At 36.7% G+C, this 18518-nt stretch overlaps 1 protein-coding gene across 2 annotated transcripts in view; it reads right to left on the bottom strand.

Moving 5' to 3' along the window:
• The window catches only part of LRRK2 (leucine rich repeat kinase 2), a 139016-nt gene that overhangs the window by 81796 nt on the left and 38702 nt on the right, over nt 1–18518 (bottom strand). For both annotated transcript variants that reach the window (XM_044229314.1, XM_044229315.1), the window contains exons 17-19: nt 13943–14071; nt 13698–13868; nt 2324–2582 (exon numbers count right to left, since the gene is read on the bottom strand). In XM_044229314.1, coding sequence (XP_044085249.1) covers nt 2324–2582; nt 13698–13868; nt 13943–14071 — 559 coding nt within the window. The remainder of the gene's footprint in view (nt 1–2323; nt 2583–13697; nt 13869–13942; nt 14072–18518) is intronic.

The raw sequence follows: 18518 nt of genomic DNA, 5'->3' as shown, positions 1-18518 counted from the left end.
AATGACATTATTGTATTTTTTTAATTAGGAGAGACTTACCAAATATAAAAAAAACATGCATAACAAAGGGAATACAATGGGTGGTAACTCTCCCTTCATCCCTTTGCAGGGGGCCTATAATCTCTCCCCATCAGAACTCAGAGATTCAAGTAAGCAGGTTGTTGGCAAGAGACATCTTGAAGTGATGGAACACAGGATCTAATCATATTTCATTAGTTTCCAAGGTCCGCAGAGGCAACCAGGGAACGAATTTCTGGAGTTTTTCTTCTGACATAAGTCTTTTCATATTCAAACATTTAAGACTACCATATCTCAACTGTGTTTTCGCAAACATCAGTATACTAAAAATGCTGTCCTTTGCTTTTTTATTTCTTTTTACTTAATAATGCTCTCTACATCTGAACATTTTGATTTGCTAGATGTTTTTCCCCCAACAATTGCAAAGCATCCTATTGCATGAATGTACCATGATTGATTCAAATAGTTCCTTTTGAAGAATATTTGGGATTTTTTCTTATAATTTCTTGCTATTATAAACAATATTTTAATGTGAATCCTTGAACACGACTTTTTGTGTACATTAAGAATGCCTTTATCATGGATTTCTATCCATATATAACTGGGCAAAACAGTATGGATGTGCATTTAAAATATTAATGGATATTACAAGATTATCATTAAAAGAGGATAATTTAAATTTATAGGAATATTGTGTGGAATGTCTATTTCCATGTATGCTTATCAACATAATTTATTATCAAATTTTGAATTTTGCCAATATTTTAAATATTCAGAGCACCTAATGTGTGCAAAGTACTAGCACAGATGCTAAAGTTACAACAATGGAAAAAATTGACATTGACTTTGTGATGCATGTAATCAATCAAAAGGTAGATAATAAAAAGAAAAAATACAATTATATAATGTGATAAGTGTTGGTACACATAAGAAACAAGGAGCTACAGAGCGTGTAGGTGATCTTCCACCCAGACTTCACAGGGGCAGGAATGTTTTCTTATAAAAAGTGAGAAGGTGCTGAGGCAAAAAGAATGAAGAGATAGGCAAGTGAGAGAGAAGGTAAGGGAATTAAGCAGCTAGAGTACCAGTGGGAAAATTCTGGAAATAAGAGTACATGACGCATTTAAGAAACTTAGGCAAACTCAGCCTCACTGAATCTCTTAGGGCCCACCAGAATGTTGGAGACCTGGAATTTGTAGAGGAACCAATAAGCATAGAAGATTACTTTTCTCTAACAGCATTCAGCTACCCTAGGCAAGGGAAGGAAGGAAGCAGACTGTTGGAGTGAACAGGAGTAAGGTTTTACCAGGTAAATGCATCAGGAAAATGACAGTAAAGCAAACATGCTATTAACCAGATAGTCCTTAAGGTGAAGAGTTGGAGAATACAACCACTGTTGGGAAGGAAGTGGGCATGGGAGTAAGTTGTCAAAGGCAAAACAGGGAGCTCAACTTTTAGAAACACAGTTAGTATGAATGACTGACATCTGAAATGACAGAAATATTAATGGAGGATGATGTTAACTTGTCATCAACATACTTAATATATATTAACTTGAAAATATAAAGAAAATACATCCTTAATTGAAATATGAAAAAACTGAAAACTAAATATGTTAAAATGCAAATGCAAAGTATATATATGTATATGTTTCTACATATACATTTTGATGCATATTATATGTAAGCATATTAAAAGATCTAGTAAGTAAATCTACATTGAATCCCTATAAGGGGTAAAATAATTACTGTTATTTTCTTCCTTACAGTTTTTGTGTTTTGCTATTCTTAGAATGAGCATGGGTTATTTTTGTAATACAAAAGAAAATACATCTGGGGTGCCTGGGTGATTCAGTCAGGTAAGCATCTGCCTTCAGCTCAGGCCATGATCCCAAGGTTCTGGGATTGAGCCCCACATCAGGCTCCCTGCTCAGCGGAGAGTCTACCTCTCCCTCTCCATCTGCTTCTCCCCCAGCTCATGCTCTCTTTCGCTCTCAAGTAAATTAAATCTTTAAAAAAATAATAAAAATAAAATAAAATATATATTTTTTAAAAAGCAACTGCTCAGAAAGATCTCACTATTTGGCTCTATCTTTATAAAAGATGTACTTGCTAAGTCATAAAGAATTAAATATAATACCGTTTTACAGCATTTCATGACCAAAAAGAACGATATTGAAACCTTCACAATATTCTTGGCTTAAGTTGTACCAAACTGAAATAAACCTAATGAAAAGATCAGTGACTTAAAAAAAAAATACTAACAAAAAAAAAGACTTGGACAAAATCTTCCTGTTAATACTTACTTGTTTCTTTTCTTAAATTAGATGTCTTATCTGGAAATAAAGGACCAAGCCATGAAGGTTCAATTTTTCCTATACAAAATCCTCCAAGGCAAATGCTATTATTGGCCAGATCCAGAGCAAGTCTTCTTAAGAGCAAGCTAATGATCTGGCTGTCACCTTTCCCAATGCTTATCGCCAGCGCCTTCCGAACATCTTGTTCACGGGAACCACCATTCAGTAGCAGTTCCACCAATTTGGGACTGCTGGCTTTCTCACATACCTAGTAAGCAAAAAAGGAAGGTAAACATATTAAAGGCCCATATTTCTTCCTTTTGGTAGACTAGTAAATTGAATTTTGTGTGATTTTTCTCTACAACCTCAAATTTAGATAGAAACAAAATAAGGCAAAACTCATCCTTGAAATAGATTAGGAAAATAAAAGAAGATTAGTGCCACAAACATCAGAGTAGCATCAGCCAAATAACCTGCCACGGGAGAGTAAGTTACCATGAGAGAGGCCACATGATATGGAGAAAAAGCTCATAACACTTGAAGTCAGAAGCCCATGGCTCTACCAATTATACACATTGCTTATACCTTCTGGATTCCTGTTTACTCCTTGAAGGACATCTGGGAAACTAGTACCATTCACAGTTAAGGCTACTGCCCTGACTTCATTCATGATGTAGAATAACTAAATGAGAATATGAACATTACAAAACTTGTTAATGCTACATACAAAGGACAGTCATGGAGGAGTCAAGGTGGCGGAGAAGTAGCAGGCTGAGACTACTTCAGCTAGCAGGAGATCAGCTAGAGAGCTTATCTAAAGATTGCAAACACCTGCAAATCCATCGGCAGATCGAAGAGAAGAACAGCAATTCTAGAATCAGAAAAACAACCACTTTCTGAAAGGTAGGACTGGCGGAGAAGTGAATCCAAAGCGATGGGAAGATAGACCCCGGGGGGAGGGGCCGGCTCCCGGCAAGCGGCAGAGCAACGGAGCACAAAATTAGGACTTTTAAAAGTCTGTTCCGCTGAGGGTCATCGCTCCAGAGGCTAAACCGGGCCGAAGCCCTCGCGGAGTCGGCGTGGCCTCAGGTCTGGCAGGGTCACAGAAGGATCAGGGGTGTCTGAGTGTTGCAGAGCTTGCGGATATTGGAACGGGAAAGCCGGCTACAAAGACAGAGCCGACAGTAAGCTCACAGCTCGGTGTTGCCTTGAACAGGTCGCAGGCTCGGTGAGCTCGGAGCGCGGCCGGAGGTTAGGCAGACGGGAGTTACTAGGAGCTCTTCGCTGAGGGCGCACTGGGGAGCGGGGCCCCAGGCTCTCCGCTCCTCCAGGCCAGAGACCAGGAGGCCGCCATTTGTATTCCCGTCCTCCGGAACTCTACAGAAAGCGCTCATGGACCAAAAGCTCCTGAAAGCAAAGCCGAGCGGATCACTCAGCCCAGCCCCTGGTAAGGGTGGTGCAATTCCGCCTGGGGCAAAGACACTTGAAATCACTACACCAGGCCCCTCCCCCAGAAGATCAACAAGAAATCCAGGCAAGACCAAGTTCACCTACCAAGGAGTGCAGTTTCAATACCAAGGAGAGCAACAGAATTCCAGAGGAGGAGAAAACAAACCACGGAACTCATGGCTTTCCCCCTGTGATTTTTTAGTCTTGCAGTTAATTTAATTTTTTTCTTTTTTATTTTTTTTTCTCTTCTTCTGCTAAAATTTTTTTTAACTTTTACCCTTTTCTTTTTTAACGTTTTTTAACTAGTTTATCTAATATATATATTTTTTTCTTTTTTATACTTTTCTTTATTCGTTTTCTTTTTTTTAATTCTTTTTTTTTCTTTTTTTTCTTTCTTTATTTTTGAACCTCTTTTTATCCCCAAATCAGAAGAGATCCCAATCAGAAGAGATTGGGAGATCCCAATCAGAAGAGATCCCAATCAGAGGAGATCCCTCACCCAATCATGATCCCACGATGTGGGATCTCTTCTGATTTGGTTAAAGCATATTTTCCTGGGATTGTTGCCACCCTTTTAGTATTTTACTTGTTCCTTCATATACTCTTAGCTGGACAAAATGACAAAGCGGAAAAATTCTCAACAAAAAAAAGAACAAGAGGCAGTACCGAAGGCGAGGGACCTAATCAATACAGACATTGGTAATATGTCAGATCTAGAGTTCAAAATGACAATTCTCAAGGTTCTAGCCGGGCTTGAAAAAGGCGTGGAAGATATTAGAGAAACCCTCTCCAGAGATATAAAAGCCCTTTCTGGAGAAATAAAAGAACTAAAATCTAACCAAGTTGAAATCAAAAAAGCTATTAATGAGGTGCAATCAAAAATGGAGGCTCTCACTGCTAGGATAAATGAGGCAGAAGAAAGAATTAGCGATATAGAAGACCAAATGACAGAGAATAAAGAAGCTGAGCAAAAGAGGGACAAACAGCTACTGGACCATGAGGGGAGAATTCGAGTGATAAGTGACACCATAAGACGAAACAACATTAGAATAATTGAGATTCCAGAAGAAGAAGAAAGAGAGAGGGGAGCAGAAGATATACTGGAGAGAATTATTGGGGAGAATTTCTCCAATATGGCAAAGGGAATGAGCATCAAAACAGAAAGGAACAGAGACAATATACAGTAACAGTCACCTTACAGGCAATACAATGGCACTAAAATCATATCTCTCAATAGTTACCCTGAATGTTAATGGGCTAAATGCCCCAATCAAAAAACATAGGGTATCAGAATGGATAAAAAAACAAAACCCATCTATATGTTGCCTCCAAGAAACTCATTTTAAACCCGAAGACACCTCCAGATTTAAAGTGAGGGGGTGGAAAAGAATTTACCATGCTAATGGACATCAGAAAAAAGCAGGAGTGGCAATCCTTATATCAGATCAATTAGATTTTAAGCCAAAGAGTATAATAAGAGATGAGGAAGGACACTATATCATCCTCAAAGCGTCTGTCCAACAAGAAGATCTAACAATTTTAAATATCTATGCCCCCAACGTGGGAGCAGCCAACTATATAAACCAATTAATAACAAAATCAAAGAAACACATCAACAATAATACAATAATAGGAGGGGACTTTAACACTCCCCTCACTGAAATGGACAGATCATCCAAGCAAAAGATCAACGGAAATAAAGGCCTTAAATGATACACTGGATGAGATGGACATCACAGATATATTCAGAACATTTCATCCCAAAGCAACAGAATACACATTCTTCTCTAGTGCACATGGAACATTCTCCAGAATAGATCACATCCTCGGTCCTAAATCAGGACTCAACCGGTATCAAAAGATTGGGATCATTCCCTGCATATTTTCAGACCACAATGCTCTGAAGCTAGAACTCAAACACAAGAGGAAGTTTGGAAAGAACCCAAATACATGGAGACTAAACAGCATCCTTCTAAAGAATGAATGGGTCAACCGGGAAATTAAAGAAGAATTGAAAAAAAATCATGGAAACAAATGATAATGAAAATACAACAGTTCAAAATCTGTGGGACACAACAAAGGCAGTCCTGAGAGGAAAATATATAGCAGTACAAGCCTTTCTCAAGAAACAAGAAAGGTCTCAGGTACACAACCTAACCCTACACCTAAAGGAGCTGGAGAAAGAACAAGAAAGAAACCCTAAGCCCAGCAAGAGAAGAGAAATCATAAAGATCAGAGCAGAAATCAATGAAATAGAAACCAAAAAAAACAATAGAACAAATCAACGAAACTAGGAGCTGGTTCTTTGAAAGAATTAATAAAATTGATAAACCCCTGGCCAGACTTATCAAAAAGAAGAGAAAGGACCCAAATAAATAAAATAATGAATGAAAGAGGAGAGATCACAACTAACACCAAAGAAATACAAACTATTATAAGAACATACTATGAGCAACTCTACGCCAACAAATTTGACAATCTGGAAGAAATGGATGCATTCCTAGAAACATAAAAACTACCAAAATTGAACCAGGAAGAAATAGAAAGCCTGAACAGGCCCATAACCAGTAAGGAGATTGAAATAGTCATTAAAAATCTCCAAACAAACAAAAGCCCAGGGCCAGACGGCTTCCCGGGGGAATTCTAACAAACATTTAAAGAAGAACTAGTTCCTATTCTCCTGAAACTGTTCCAAAAAATAGAAATGGAAGGAAAACTTCCAAACTCATTTTATGAGGCCAGCATCACCTTGATCCCAAAACCAGACAAGGATCCCATCAAAAAAGAGAGCTATAGACCAATATCCTTTATGAACACAGATGCGAAAATTCTCACCAAAATACTAGCCAATAGGATTCAACAGTACATTAAAAGGATTATTCACCACGACCAAGTGGGATTTATCCCAGGGCTGCAAGGTTGGTTCAACATCCGCAAATCTGTCAATGTGATACAACACATCAATAAAAGAAAGAACAAGAACCATATGATACTCTCAATAGATGCTGAAAAAGCATTTGACAAAGTACAGCATCCTTTCCTGATCAAAACTCTTCAAAGTGTAGGGATAGAGGGCACATACCTCAATATCATCAAAGCCATCTATGAAAAACCCACCGCAAATATCATTCTCAATGGAGAAAAACTGAAAGCTTTTCCACTAAGGTCAGGAACATGGCAGGGATGTCCATTATCACCACTGCTATTCAACATAGTACTAGAAGTCCTAGCCTCAGCAATCAGACAACAAAAGGAAATGAAAGGCATCCAAATCGGCAAAGAAGAAGTCAAATTATCACTCTTCGCAGATGATATGATACTATATGTGGAAAACCCAAAAGACTCCACTCCAAAACTGCTAGAACTTGTACAGGAATTCAGTAAAGTGTCAGGATATAAGATCAATGCACAGAAATCAGTTGCATTTCTCTACACCAACAACAAGACAGAAGAAAGAGAAATTAAGTAGTCAATCCCATTTACAATTGCAGCCAAACCATAAGATACCTAGGAATAAACCTAACCAAAGAGGCACAGAATCTATACTCAGAAAACTATAAAGTACTCATGAAAGAAATTGAGGAAGACACAAAGAAATGGAAAAATGTTCCATGCTCCTGGATTGGAAGAATAAATATTGTGAAAATGTCTATGCTACCTAAAGCAATCTACACATTTAATGCAATTCCTATCAAAGTACCATCCATCTTTTTCAAAGAAATGGAACAAATAATTTTAAAATTTATATGGAACCAGAAAATACCTCGAATAGCCAAAGGGATACTGAAAAAGAAAGCCAAAGTTGGTGGCATCACAATTCCGGACTTCAAGCTCTATTACAAAGCTGTCATCATCAAGACAGCATGGTACTGGCACAAAAACAGACACATAGACCAATGGAACAGAATAGAGAGCCCAGAAATAGACCCTCAACTCTATGGTCAACTAATCTTTGACAAAGCAGGAAAGAATGTCCAATGGAAAAAAGACAGCCTCTTTAATAAATGGTGTTGGGAAAATTGGACAGCCACATGCAGAAAAATGAAATTGGACCATTTCCTTACACCACACACAAAAATAGACTCAAAATGGATGAAGGACCTCAATGTGAGAAAGGAATCCATCAAAATCCTTGAGGAGAACACAGGCAGCAACCTCTTCAACCTCAGCCGCAGCAACATCTTCCTAGGAACATCGCCAAAGGCAAGGGAAGCAAAGGCAAAAATGAACTATTGGGATTTCATCAAGATCAAAAGCTTTTGCACAGCAAAGGAAACAGTTAACAAAATCAAAAGACAACTGACAGAATGGGAGAAGATATTTGCAAACGACATATCAGATAAAGGACTAGTGTCCAAAATCTATAAAGAACTTAACAAACTCAACACCCAAAGAACAAATAATTCAATCAAGAAATGGGCAGAGGACATGAACAGACATTTCTGCAAAGAAGACATCCAGATGGCCAAAAGACACATGAAAAAGTGCTCCATATCACTCGGCATCAGGGAAATACAAATCAAAACCACAATGAGATATCACCTCACACCAGTCAGAATGGCTAAAATCAACAAGTCAGGAAATGACAGATGCTGGCGAGGATGCAGAGAAAGGGGAACCCTCCTACACTGTTGGTGGGAATGCAAGCTGGTGCAACCACTCTGGAAAACAGCATGGAGCTTCCTCAAAATGTTGAAAATAGAACTGCCCTATGACCCAGCAATTGCACTACTGGGTATTTACCCTAAAGATACAAACGTAGTGATCCAAAGGGGCACGTGCACCCGAATGTTTATAGCAGCAATGTCCACAATAGCCAAACTATGGAAAGAACCTAGATGTCCATCAACAGATGAATGGATAAAGAAGATGTGGTATACACAATGGAATACTATGCAGCCATCAAAAGAAACGAAATCTTGCCATTTGCGACAACATGGATGGAACTAGAGCGTATCATGCTTAGCGAAATAAGTCAAGCGGAGAAAGACAAATATCATATGATCTCCCTGATATGAGGAAGTGGTGATGCAACATGGGGGCTTAAGTGGGTAGGAGAAGAATCCATGAAACATGATGGGATAGGGAGGGAGACAAACCATAAGTGACTCTTAATCTCACGAAACAAACTGTGAGTTGCTGGGGGGAGGGGGGTTGGGAGAAGGGGGGTAGGGTTATGGACATTGGGGAGGGTATGTGTTTTTGGGTAAACTGGAAGGGGAGGTGAACCATGAGAGACTATGGACTCTGAAAAACAATCTGAGGGGTTTGAAGTGGCGGGGGGGGTGGGAGGTTGGGGTACCAGGTGGTGGGTATTATAGAGGGCACGGCTTGCATGGAGCACTGGGTGTGGTGAAAAAATAATGAATACTGTTTTTCTGAAAATAAATAAATTGGAAAAAAAAAGCCTATGATAATATATATGAAAATATTAACAAGTGAGTCTATCTGGGCAGGGGGATGTTAGCACCGCAAAGCCAGAGGTATGTGCTTGTCCTCTGCTGTAACTCTGAAATGCAGAGCAGTACCTGGTACAAGGGAAACAAAGTAAAGAATGTTATTGCTATTTAAAAAAAAAAAAAACAAAGGACAGTCATCTCTGATTTCTGGTTTCCAGGACAAGAATCTGAATTTCTACAAAGAAATTTCTTGTCTCTCGGTTTTCTACCTTCCCTTAAATACAGTTTTCAGAGTACATGGTCCAGGTAGGTTAGCATGCTAGGTACTACAAAAACCACAGGGACCGTAGTGAGCAGAGGGAAGACTTAGCAATCTGTAGCATACCGGCCTATGCAGAACAGCTTCTGAAAGGCAAAGGAACATGATGTGCTATCAACTAGAAGATCAAAGTAATAGATGACAGAAATATTATATGTCAGTACTGTGCTGAAGTCTGTGTACACTTGATTTCTAAGTCTTATTAAGAATCTTATGCCAGGGGCACCTGGGTGGTTCAGTGGGTTAAGCCTCTGCCTTTGGCTCAGGTCATGATCTCAGGGTCCTGGGATTGAGCCTTGCATCGGGCTCTCTGCTCAGCAGGGAGCCTGCTTCCTCCTCTCTCTCTCTGCCTTCCTTTCTGCCTACTTGTGAGCTCTGTCTGTCAAATAAATAAATAAAATCTTCTAAAAAAATCCTATGCCATAAAAACTATTATCCCCATTTTAAAGATGAGTATTTAGAAAAGATAAATGATTTGTACAAACCCTTACAGGGAGTCAACAAGAGGCCTGGATTTGAAGTCAAATCTGCTCACTCCAAATCCTGTGCTCCCTTCACTACCCCAAGTTAAGAATTAAAAAAAGAAAGGAAAAGAAGACCCTAAGATCCAAGGTAGCAGATCAGGGGAAGGACACTGGGGGAAATTCCTGAATTCTCTAGAATTTAAGTATGTCAAAGGTGTTGAGGGGAGCATTCTGTGGTTCAAAGACTAAATTACTGCCCACCAGTCTCCAGGTTACTCACCTTCTCAACCCATTCTCCTCAGAGCCACCAGGGTGCTCTTTTACTTTAGGTATGATCAAGTCACTGTCCTGTTCAAAAATCTTCTAAACCCCTCTGCTCCAAGACATCCCCCAAACACAACGTACAATTTTTTAAACCTCATTATTTTTCATTTATACTATTTCTAGGGCTCTCAATGTCTAACTCTGCTCTTCATCAAGCCAAAAATGTTCATTCTTGAAGGAACAGCTTTATCAGCTCTTGCACTTAAGTCCTCGCTACCAAGCTCCCAAGCTCTCTTCCTCCTTCAGGCTCCCATCACTTTTGTTTAACATAGCACTTAGCACACTAAACCAAACATGCCTATCGGTTTTAAAACTAGAATGAAAAGATTGGATGCTATTGTAATTCAATTTGTACTTCTATAGCCTAGTATAATACCTAGGAAATATAGAAGGACACCTGGGTGGCTCAGTGAGTTAGGTGTCTGCCATCCACTCAGGTCAGGATCCCAGGGTCCTGGGTTGGAATCCCACGTCTGGCTCCCTGCTCAGCAGAAAGCCTGCTTCTCCCTCTGCCTGCTGCTCCCCCTGCTGGGCTCTCAGCCTCTCTGACAAATAAATAAATAAAATATTTTTTAAAAATACCTAGGACATATATTTAATTTAATTAGCAAATTACTAAAATCCTCTTTAAAAGTCCACAGGAAATTTAAAAGGAAGGATGGGAAGAAAAAAAGACAGAGGGAGGGAGAAGGGAGGGACAGAGGGCCAGAAAACTCAATAGCAAATGCCTCTCTGCAGCCCAGCAAATTTTTATGTCTTACTGCCTACCTTATATTAAGATGACTTACGTTTTATCCTCTCTTCTCTCCCAAGAGAAATAAACCTCTTTCCTTTCCACACCTAGAAATAAACCATCCTGAAATATGAAACCCCTTGTATATTTTTGACTACTTATCTAGCATAGGGCTCTCCACCAAGAAGTTCCTCAAACATTTTTATAGAGTACTTTTCTTGAGAACCCAAAAGATCCAAGCTGACTTTAGGTATACAGTGCCCTGAAGAGAGAGATATATAAGAAAGTGTATCAGATTAAAAAAAAATTATGAAAGTAATTTCAACTCCATGAGAAGAAAAAATACTGCTCAGAACTACAGTTTTACATTTAAATAATAATGGAGATAATTCAGAATATAATCAAAGATTATCAAAAGTATAATTGACGATCTTTTGCAATCTTCTCTCTCATCTTCAAATTTATAAGTAATGCAGCTGGTAAACAAAGCCAAATATTTCACACTAGCCTTTAAGAATAAAAGAACAACTCCCCCTCCTTCCCTACTACCACCACCGCTATCATGAATCTATGGTGTAGACAAGAGATGAAAACAAGCACATGGGAGGCAGATTTTCCATCACCTACCAGGAGAATGTCCTTAGGCAAGTTACTTAACCTTTCTGTGCCTCATTTCCTTACCTGTAAAATAGGAATACTACTATAACCCATTCCCAAGGTTGTTATAAGGGCTAAATTGTATAAAGGATTCATAGCAGTGCCCAGGGGGTAATCAAGACAACAGTGTTTGTTATTATTTTTATTTTTACATGGTAGTTCTTCCCACCATGATTTGATGATTTTCATCTTTGGATCCCTATTCATTCATTTGCATGCCCAGTACCAATCTTCCATAATCTTCTATAGGAATCATGTATCCCCTCATTAAATTCCCCTCAGAAAGTCTAACAGATTCACTCCATCTTTGCTCTGAACAGACCTTAATTATACAGCATTGGTACACAAATAGTGTTGACTACCTTATTTTACACTATAAATAATGTATGTTCAATCTATGTTCAATCTATCCATAAAAATTAATCAATATTTATTATTTTTTAGATACAAATAATCTCTGGCAACTTAGATAAATTCTTTAAATTTAATACACCCATAGATGTAAAGATCTGATTTTGTTTAAAAAGATAATAACTAAATGCATGAAGTCCAAAGAATATGTGAAGAAGAATAAAATAAAAAGCTTCTGTAGAAAAATTTGTCTAACTTAAAAAAAAAAAAAGAAAAATTTGTCTAACTTGAGAGAAGAGTCTGAAGCATTTCCAGTGGGAATATAAAATTTTTGCACTCAAGTGCTTTTAGGTATTATTTTCCTAACAAAAAATGTGAAGGGGAAGTTTATTTTCAGTTCTTTGCCATATCCCCCATATCCCAGTAACATTAAGCAATGATCTGCAGATCACATGAAAGATACATAATAAAAGTGTATTATGTTATTGAAGAAAATAATTTAATTACCTTTAATAATAGAGAAGCAACTAGTTTTAAGGTGAATTTTGCAAATGAAATTTGAATAAATTTAAGTAATATGATTATTTGTTCTTAATGTACACATTAATTATGCATGAAAATAACTTACATGTTCAGTTTCTTTTTATGCAGAGTGCTAATTAGTACTAACTTAGTGTGTAGTTGATGAATTGAATCCATAGGCAAGTGGAAAATTAAATAAAGTAAAGCTTTAAAGTAAATTATTGGAAATTACAGTATTCTGTTGGTCATTTAATAATGTATATTCAATCCCTACATAATTCATTTGTTAGAAAAATGATTACATTTCTAGAAAATACACATGGTGTTACCTGAATGCTATTATAAACTAAAATTTATACAATGGAGAACTTGAGATAACACATAATGCACTTCAACACTGACTAAATATGAACTGTATATAAAGCCATGAGTTAGCTATTCTAGATGATACAGAGATGAACATTGTCTATTTCTACTTCCATATAACTCAAAATATAAAGTGTACCTTTTATAAATTTTCATAGACTTACAGAAGTAAATATTTTTTATGGAGGCCAACAGTACAGGGCAGGCTTTATTAGGGAAGGAGAATCTGGGTTAGATTTTGAAGGAAAAGGAGAACAATTAGAGAGATGTGTTTGCACAGTGCATGAGGGAAGAGAGGGAAGAAAGGCAGGACCACAGTGCTACATGACCACAGGGGTGGCCAATGGCAGAGGATGTCCATAGGAACAGCATCCCCAAAGGTGTGCAGTATACAGCCTACATGGCCACACGCAGTAGCCCTGAGGACAGAATTTTCTAGCAGAGAAACTGAAAACAGAGAGAAAATGGCTGAAAGATGATCAAAACAAATCCAGATGCTGTGTGGAGTGTGCCCGGAGAACAATTTGCAGAGAGACACATAGTAAGAGACACATTTGGAAAGTTATTTATCCATGTAACAAGGTAGGCAAACAAGTAAAATGAAGGTTTTGACTGCATATACCTCAAGGACGCTCTTGCCTCTGAAATTCTGTGAATCTAAACTCCCACCACAAATCACAAGCAATTTGTGCAATTAACTGGCAAATTCTGTAGTAAAGAATAATAGGATGTAAGGAAGAACCGTACAGTGGTAGAGTCTAATAACAGGAAACACAAAAGTCAGGCCTTGAATATTTACCTGACAAATTAAAGACGTTGCCTCCTTTGTTCCATTGGCGTCCGCTCCCAACAGAAGCAAGCATTCAACCATGATACTGTTATTCTGATCACATGCTCTCTCTAGCAGCACACTTTTTAACTCGTCATCCATAACTAATTTTGCAAAGCACTTGCAACAAAGGTTTAGAAACTAAAAAGAACGGAAATGAGGATTAGAGTTAGCTAAATACATAACAGTTAGCATATAGGTGTAAAACACTGTACCTGTTGATCCTTTTGTTCCATGATACTAGAAGACATCTGATGGAATATCACAGAATCAAAGGAATGATGCACCAGCAGGTTGGAAAAAGACACTGACAATTCCAGTATTGCCAAGATTGTCTGAAATCCCTGAAAGTGTGACCAAAATAATAGGCAATAATAAATAATATGCAATTCTAGGCCAAAAGAATAAATAAATAATATAAAACAGTTTGCATATGATACTTAACTAAGTAGATGTATTTATTGGGTTTGTACTTAAAAGCTGTAAACCTTGAAACAATCCTATAAACACACCTTGCTCTCTCATTGCTAAGAAATATAGCAGGCACATAGAGAATAAAATGCCAGGTAATAAACCATTGCCTAGCAAAGCAGAAAAAATACCTAATGCATTAAAAGTTGGCTTTTAAAGATTCCTGTCGAAGCCATACTTACAGGATGAAAGCCAGATATTAATTAATATTAGAATAGCTGAATCGGCAGGGTATACACCGAAAATGGCAGTAAAGTGTATTTTTATTACATGATTACAGATTAGTTTCTCTAGATAGACCAGTATTTCCCCCTTTCTTCTGTGCTGTGCTGCATGTGTGTGTTTGTGTGTGTGGATGTGCTTTCTTCTGAAATTTCAACCCCAAGCAAACAAATGTGTGCTCCTAGATTTCATTCATGTTGAGTATATTTGAGAAAAGCTCTAAAGGCATTCTGAAGTTTAGTCCTTATAACAAATTATTTATAAAGAACTAATCAGTCACATCATTACTTTTTAGAACGACCTCAAACATATTCCTAAGAGTTGTCTAGGCTCTCCACTCATGAGATATTCTAAGGAAATAATGAAATTATGAGTTTACTATTATTTAACTTGGGTAAACTCGAAAAGATAAATTGCAATTTCAAAATTTTTATTATTTCTCAATATAATATATTAATGACATTGTCTAAATAATGCAATTATTATCTTGAGCTTTTAAGATGCTGAATTTCTACAAATATTTACTAACATTTAGATAAAAGAAGTTGTCTTAATTTATGCACGTCTGAGAGCATGAGGTCCACCTACCACTAGAGGTCCCTGCAAATTCAAATGAATGCACCAGCAAAGCAAGTAATACAAATGTGCAAAGGCACATAATTCAAAATAAAAAACTTACAAACACTGAACTGGCCAAATAAAATATTTTGGCAGGTGAAATTCAGCCCATGATCAATAGTTCACAATCTCTACTATAGAGATCCTAAGATTTACACCTGTATGAATTAATACTGAGTAAACTGAGAGCTCTGTACCTGTACAAATTTATTTCCTTTCTCTAGGATTACTTTTAATCAGTTCTGGCTTGGCTTTAATCATCCTAGACTGAGGCACATTATAAAAAGCAGATTTATAAAACAACATTATTGTTTTTAATATAAGTATGTGCGTGTTCAGCTCTTTATAATTAAAATCTTTACATACATTATCCCATTTACTAATAATGTCTATATGGAGGACACAGCCTACATATTTTTATTCCTGGTCAATTCTGCCATTTATGAAAATATTTGTTGAGTGTGATTTATGAAAGCTGCAAACTCCATTACTAAAAAAAACAAAAGTTTGAAGTGGCGGGGGGGTGGGAGGTTGGGGTACCAGGTGGTGGGTATTATAGAGGGCACAGCTTGCATGGAGCACTGGGTGTGGTGAAAAAATAATGAATGCTGTTTTTCTGAAAATAAATAAATTGGAAAAAAAAAGAAAAAAAGCAGGAACTCTTAAAGACACTACTTGTTTTGCTAACTTTAGGGGAAAAAAAGTCAGCAAAGTGGATATGGAAGGAACCTACCTCAACATCATAAAAGGCTTATATAACCCACCCACAGCTAACATCATACTCAATGGTGAAAAGCGAGAAGCTTTTCCTCTAAGATCAGGACAGGAGAAGATGCCCATTTTCACCACTTTTAAAAGTCCTAGTCACAGCAATTAGGCAAGAAAAAGAAATAAAAGGCATCCGAGTTTGGATGAAAAGGAAGAAGTCGAAAAGGAAGAAGTTAAACTGTCACTATTTGCAGATATAATTATAAGTAGAAAACCTTAAAGACACCACCAAAAACTATCTGAACTATTAAATGAAATGAATTCAGTAAAGTTATAGGATACAGAATTATTATATAGAAATTGGTTTTATGACTATACACAAATCATGAGCTATCAGGAAGAGTAATTAAGAAATCAATCCCATTTATGATTGTATCAAAAGGAATAAAATACCTAAAGATAAATTTAACCTAAGAGGTGAAAAACCTGTACACTGAAAACTATCAAACACTGGTTAAAGAAATTAAAGACAACACAAATAAATGGAAAAATACATGATGCCCATGGGTTGAAACAATCAATAGTATCAAAATATTCATACTACTCTAAGCAACCTACAGCTTTAAGGCAATCCCCATCAAAATATCAATAGCATTTTTCACAGAAGTAGAACAAAATAACTCTAAAATAACTCTAAATAACTCTAAAACTTCTGTAGAACCACAGAAGACCCCAAATAGCCAAAGCACTCTTCAGAGAGAAAAATTAAGTTGGAGGTATCATGCTTCCTGATTTTAAAATATACTACGAAGCTACAGTAATCAAAACAGTATGGTACTGGCATGAAAGCAGACACATAAGGCAATGATATGGAATAGAGAGCCCAGAAATAAACCCATACATATATGATCAATTAAGCCAAGAATGTACAATGGGGAAAAAATAGTCTCTTCAATGAACGGCATTGGGAAAACTAGATCAGCTACATGCAAAACAATAAAACTGGACTACTATCTTACACCACATACAAAAATTAAATCAAAATAGATTAAAGACTTGAATGAAAAAGCTGAAACCATAAAACTCCTAAAAGAAAACACAGGCAGTAAAGTCTTTGGCATTTGTCTCAGCAATATTTCTTTTGGACTATACTCCTCAGGGAAAGGCAACAAAAGCTAAAATAAACAAATGAGACTACATCAAACTAAAAAGATTTTGCACAGCTAAGGAAGCCACCAGCATAATGAAAATGTCATCTAATGAAATGAATGGGAGAAGGTATCTGTAAATAATACATCCAATAAGGGGTTCGTGTCCAAAATATATAAAGAATTTATACAACATAATGCCAAAAAACCAAACAACCCAATTTAAAAAGGATTTGAATAGATATTTTCCAAAGAAGACATATATACAGATAAGAAGATGCTCAACATCACTCAGCAAACAGGTAAAAGGCAAATCAAAACCACAAAAACCACCTCATGCACGTCAGACTGGCTACTATAAAAAAGATAACAAATAAGAAGTGTTGTCAGGACATGGAGAAAAGGGACTCCTCGTACACTGTTGATGGGGATGGAAATTAGAGCAGCCACTTTGGAAAACAGTATGGAGGTTCCTCAAAAAAATTAAAGATACAATACCATATGATCCAGCAATTCCACTTCAAGGTATTTACCCAAAGAAAATGAAAACACCAATTCAAAGAGATATATGCACCTATATGTTCCCTGCTGCATTATTTTCAATAGCCAAGATATGGAAACCACATAAGTGTCCATTGATAGAAGAATGGATAAAGAAGATGTGATACATACACACACACACACACACACACACACACCAGGATATTACTCAACCATTAAAAAGGAGTGAAATCTTGCCATTTTCGACAACATAGATTGACCTAGAGGATATTATGCTAAATGGAACAAGTCTAACAGAAAAAGAAAAATACCATATAATTTCACTTATATTTAGAACCTAAAAAACAAAACAAACGAAAAAAAAATGCAAAACAGAAACAGAGGCAAAGATACAAGAAACAAAGTGTTGGTTAGCAGAGTGGGGAGGGGCTGAGGAGCAGGCAAAATAGTGAAGGTACAAACTTCCAGTTATAAAATAAACAAGTCATGGGGATATTATGCAGAGCATAGGGAATATAGTCAATAATTTTGTAATAACTTTGTATGGTAACTATATTTAACACGGAGATCATTTTGTAATATATAAAAATATTGAATCACTACAACGTATCCTGAAATTAATGGCATTTTATATGTTAATATACTTCAATAAAAATAAATACATGATAGAAAAAAAGATCTGAGCCAATTTATTTTTTAATCTCCTCTAAATCAGTATCTTTCATTCCTTATAAGGAACAGTTATTATGTATTACATGTGAAATTCTGCTTGATGAAAAATGTTTAAAACATTTCACTGCAAGAAAGAAAATCAAGGAGAAAAATTATTAGAGGTAAGTAGCCCACAACAAAACACTGAGAATGATAAATTTGAAACAATTATGACTTCTATTATCTAAAATCTAAGCAAAAAAAGCTCAGTTGGCTGGAATTTCTTTAGGACAGTCTCTGCCCTTTCATGAAATAGACAAATGGCAAATAAACATACTGATTTTAGAGATTTAATAACGAAACACAAGATATTTAGTGATTCAATCCAATTCTTTTCACCTTCTATAATTAAAATACAAAATGATAAATGGTTTTTAATTAACTAGAATATCTCCATTAATGCAAAATGGGA

Source organism: Neovison vison, chromosome 12 (assembly GCF_020171115.1).
Source record: "Neovison vison isolate M4711 chromosome 12, ASM_NN_V1, whole genome shotgun sequence".
In the NCBI taxonomy this organism is placed as follows: Eukaryota; Metazoa; Chordata; class Mammalia; order Carnivora; family Mustelidae; genus Neogale; species Neogale vison.
This window is presented reverse-complemented; position numbering and strand designations above follow the sequence as displayed.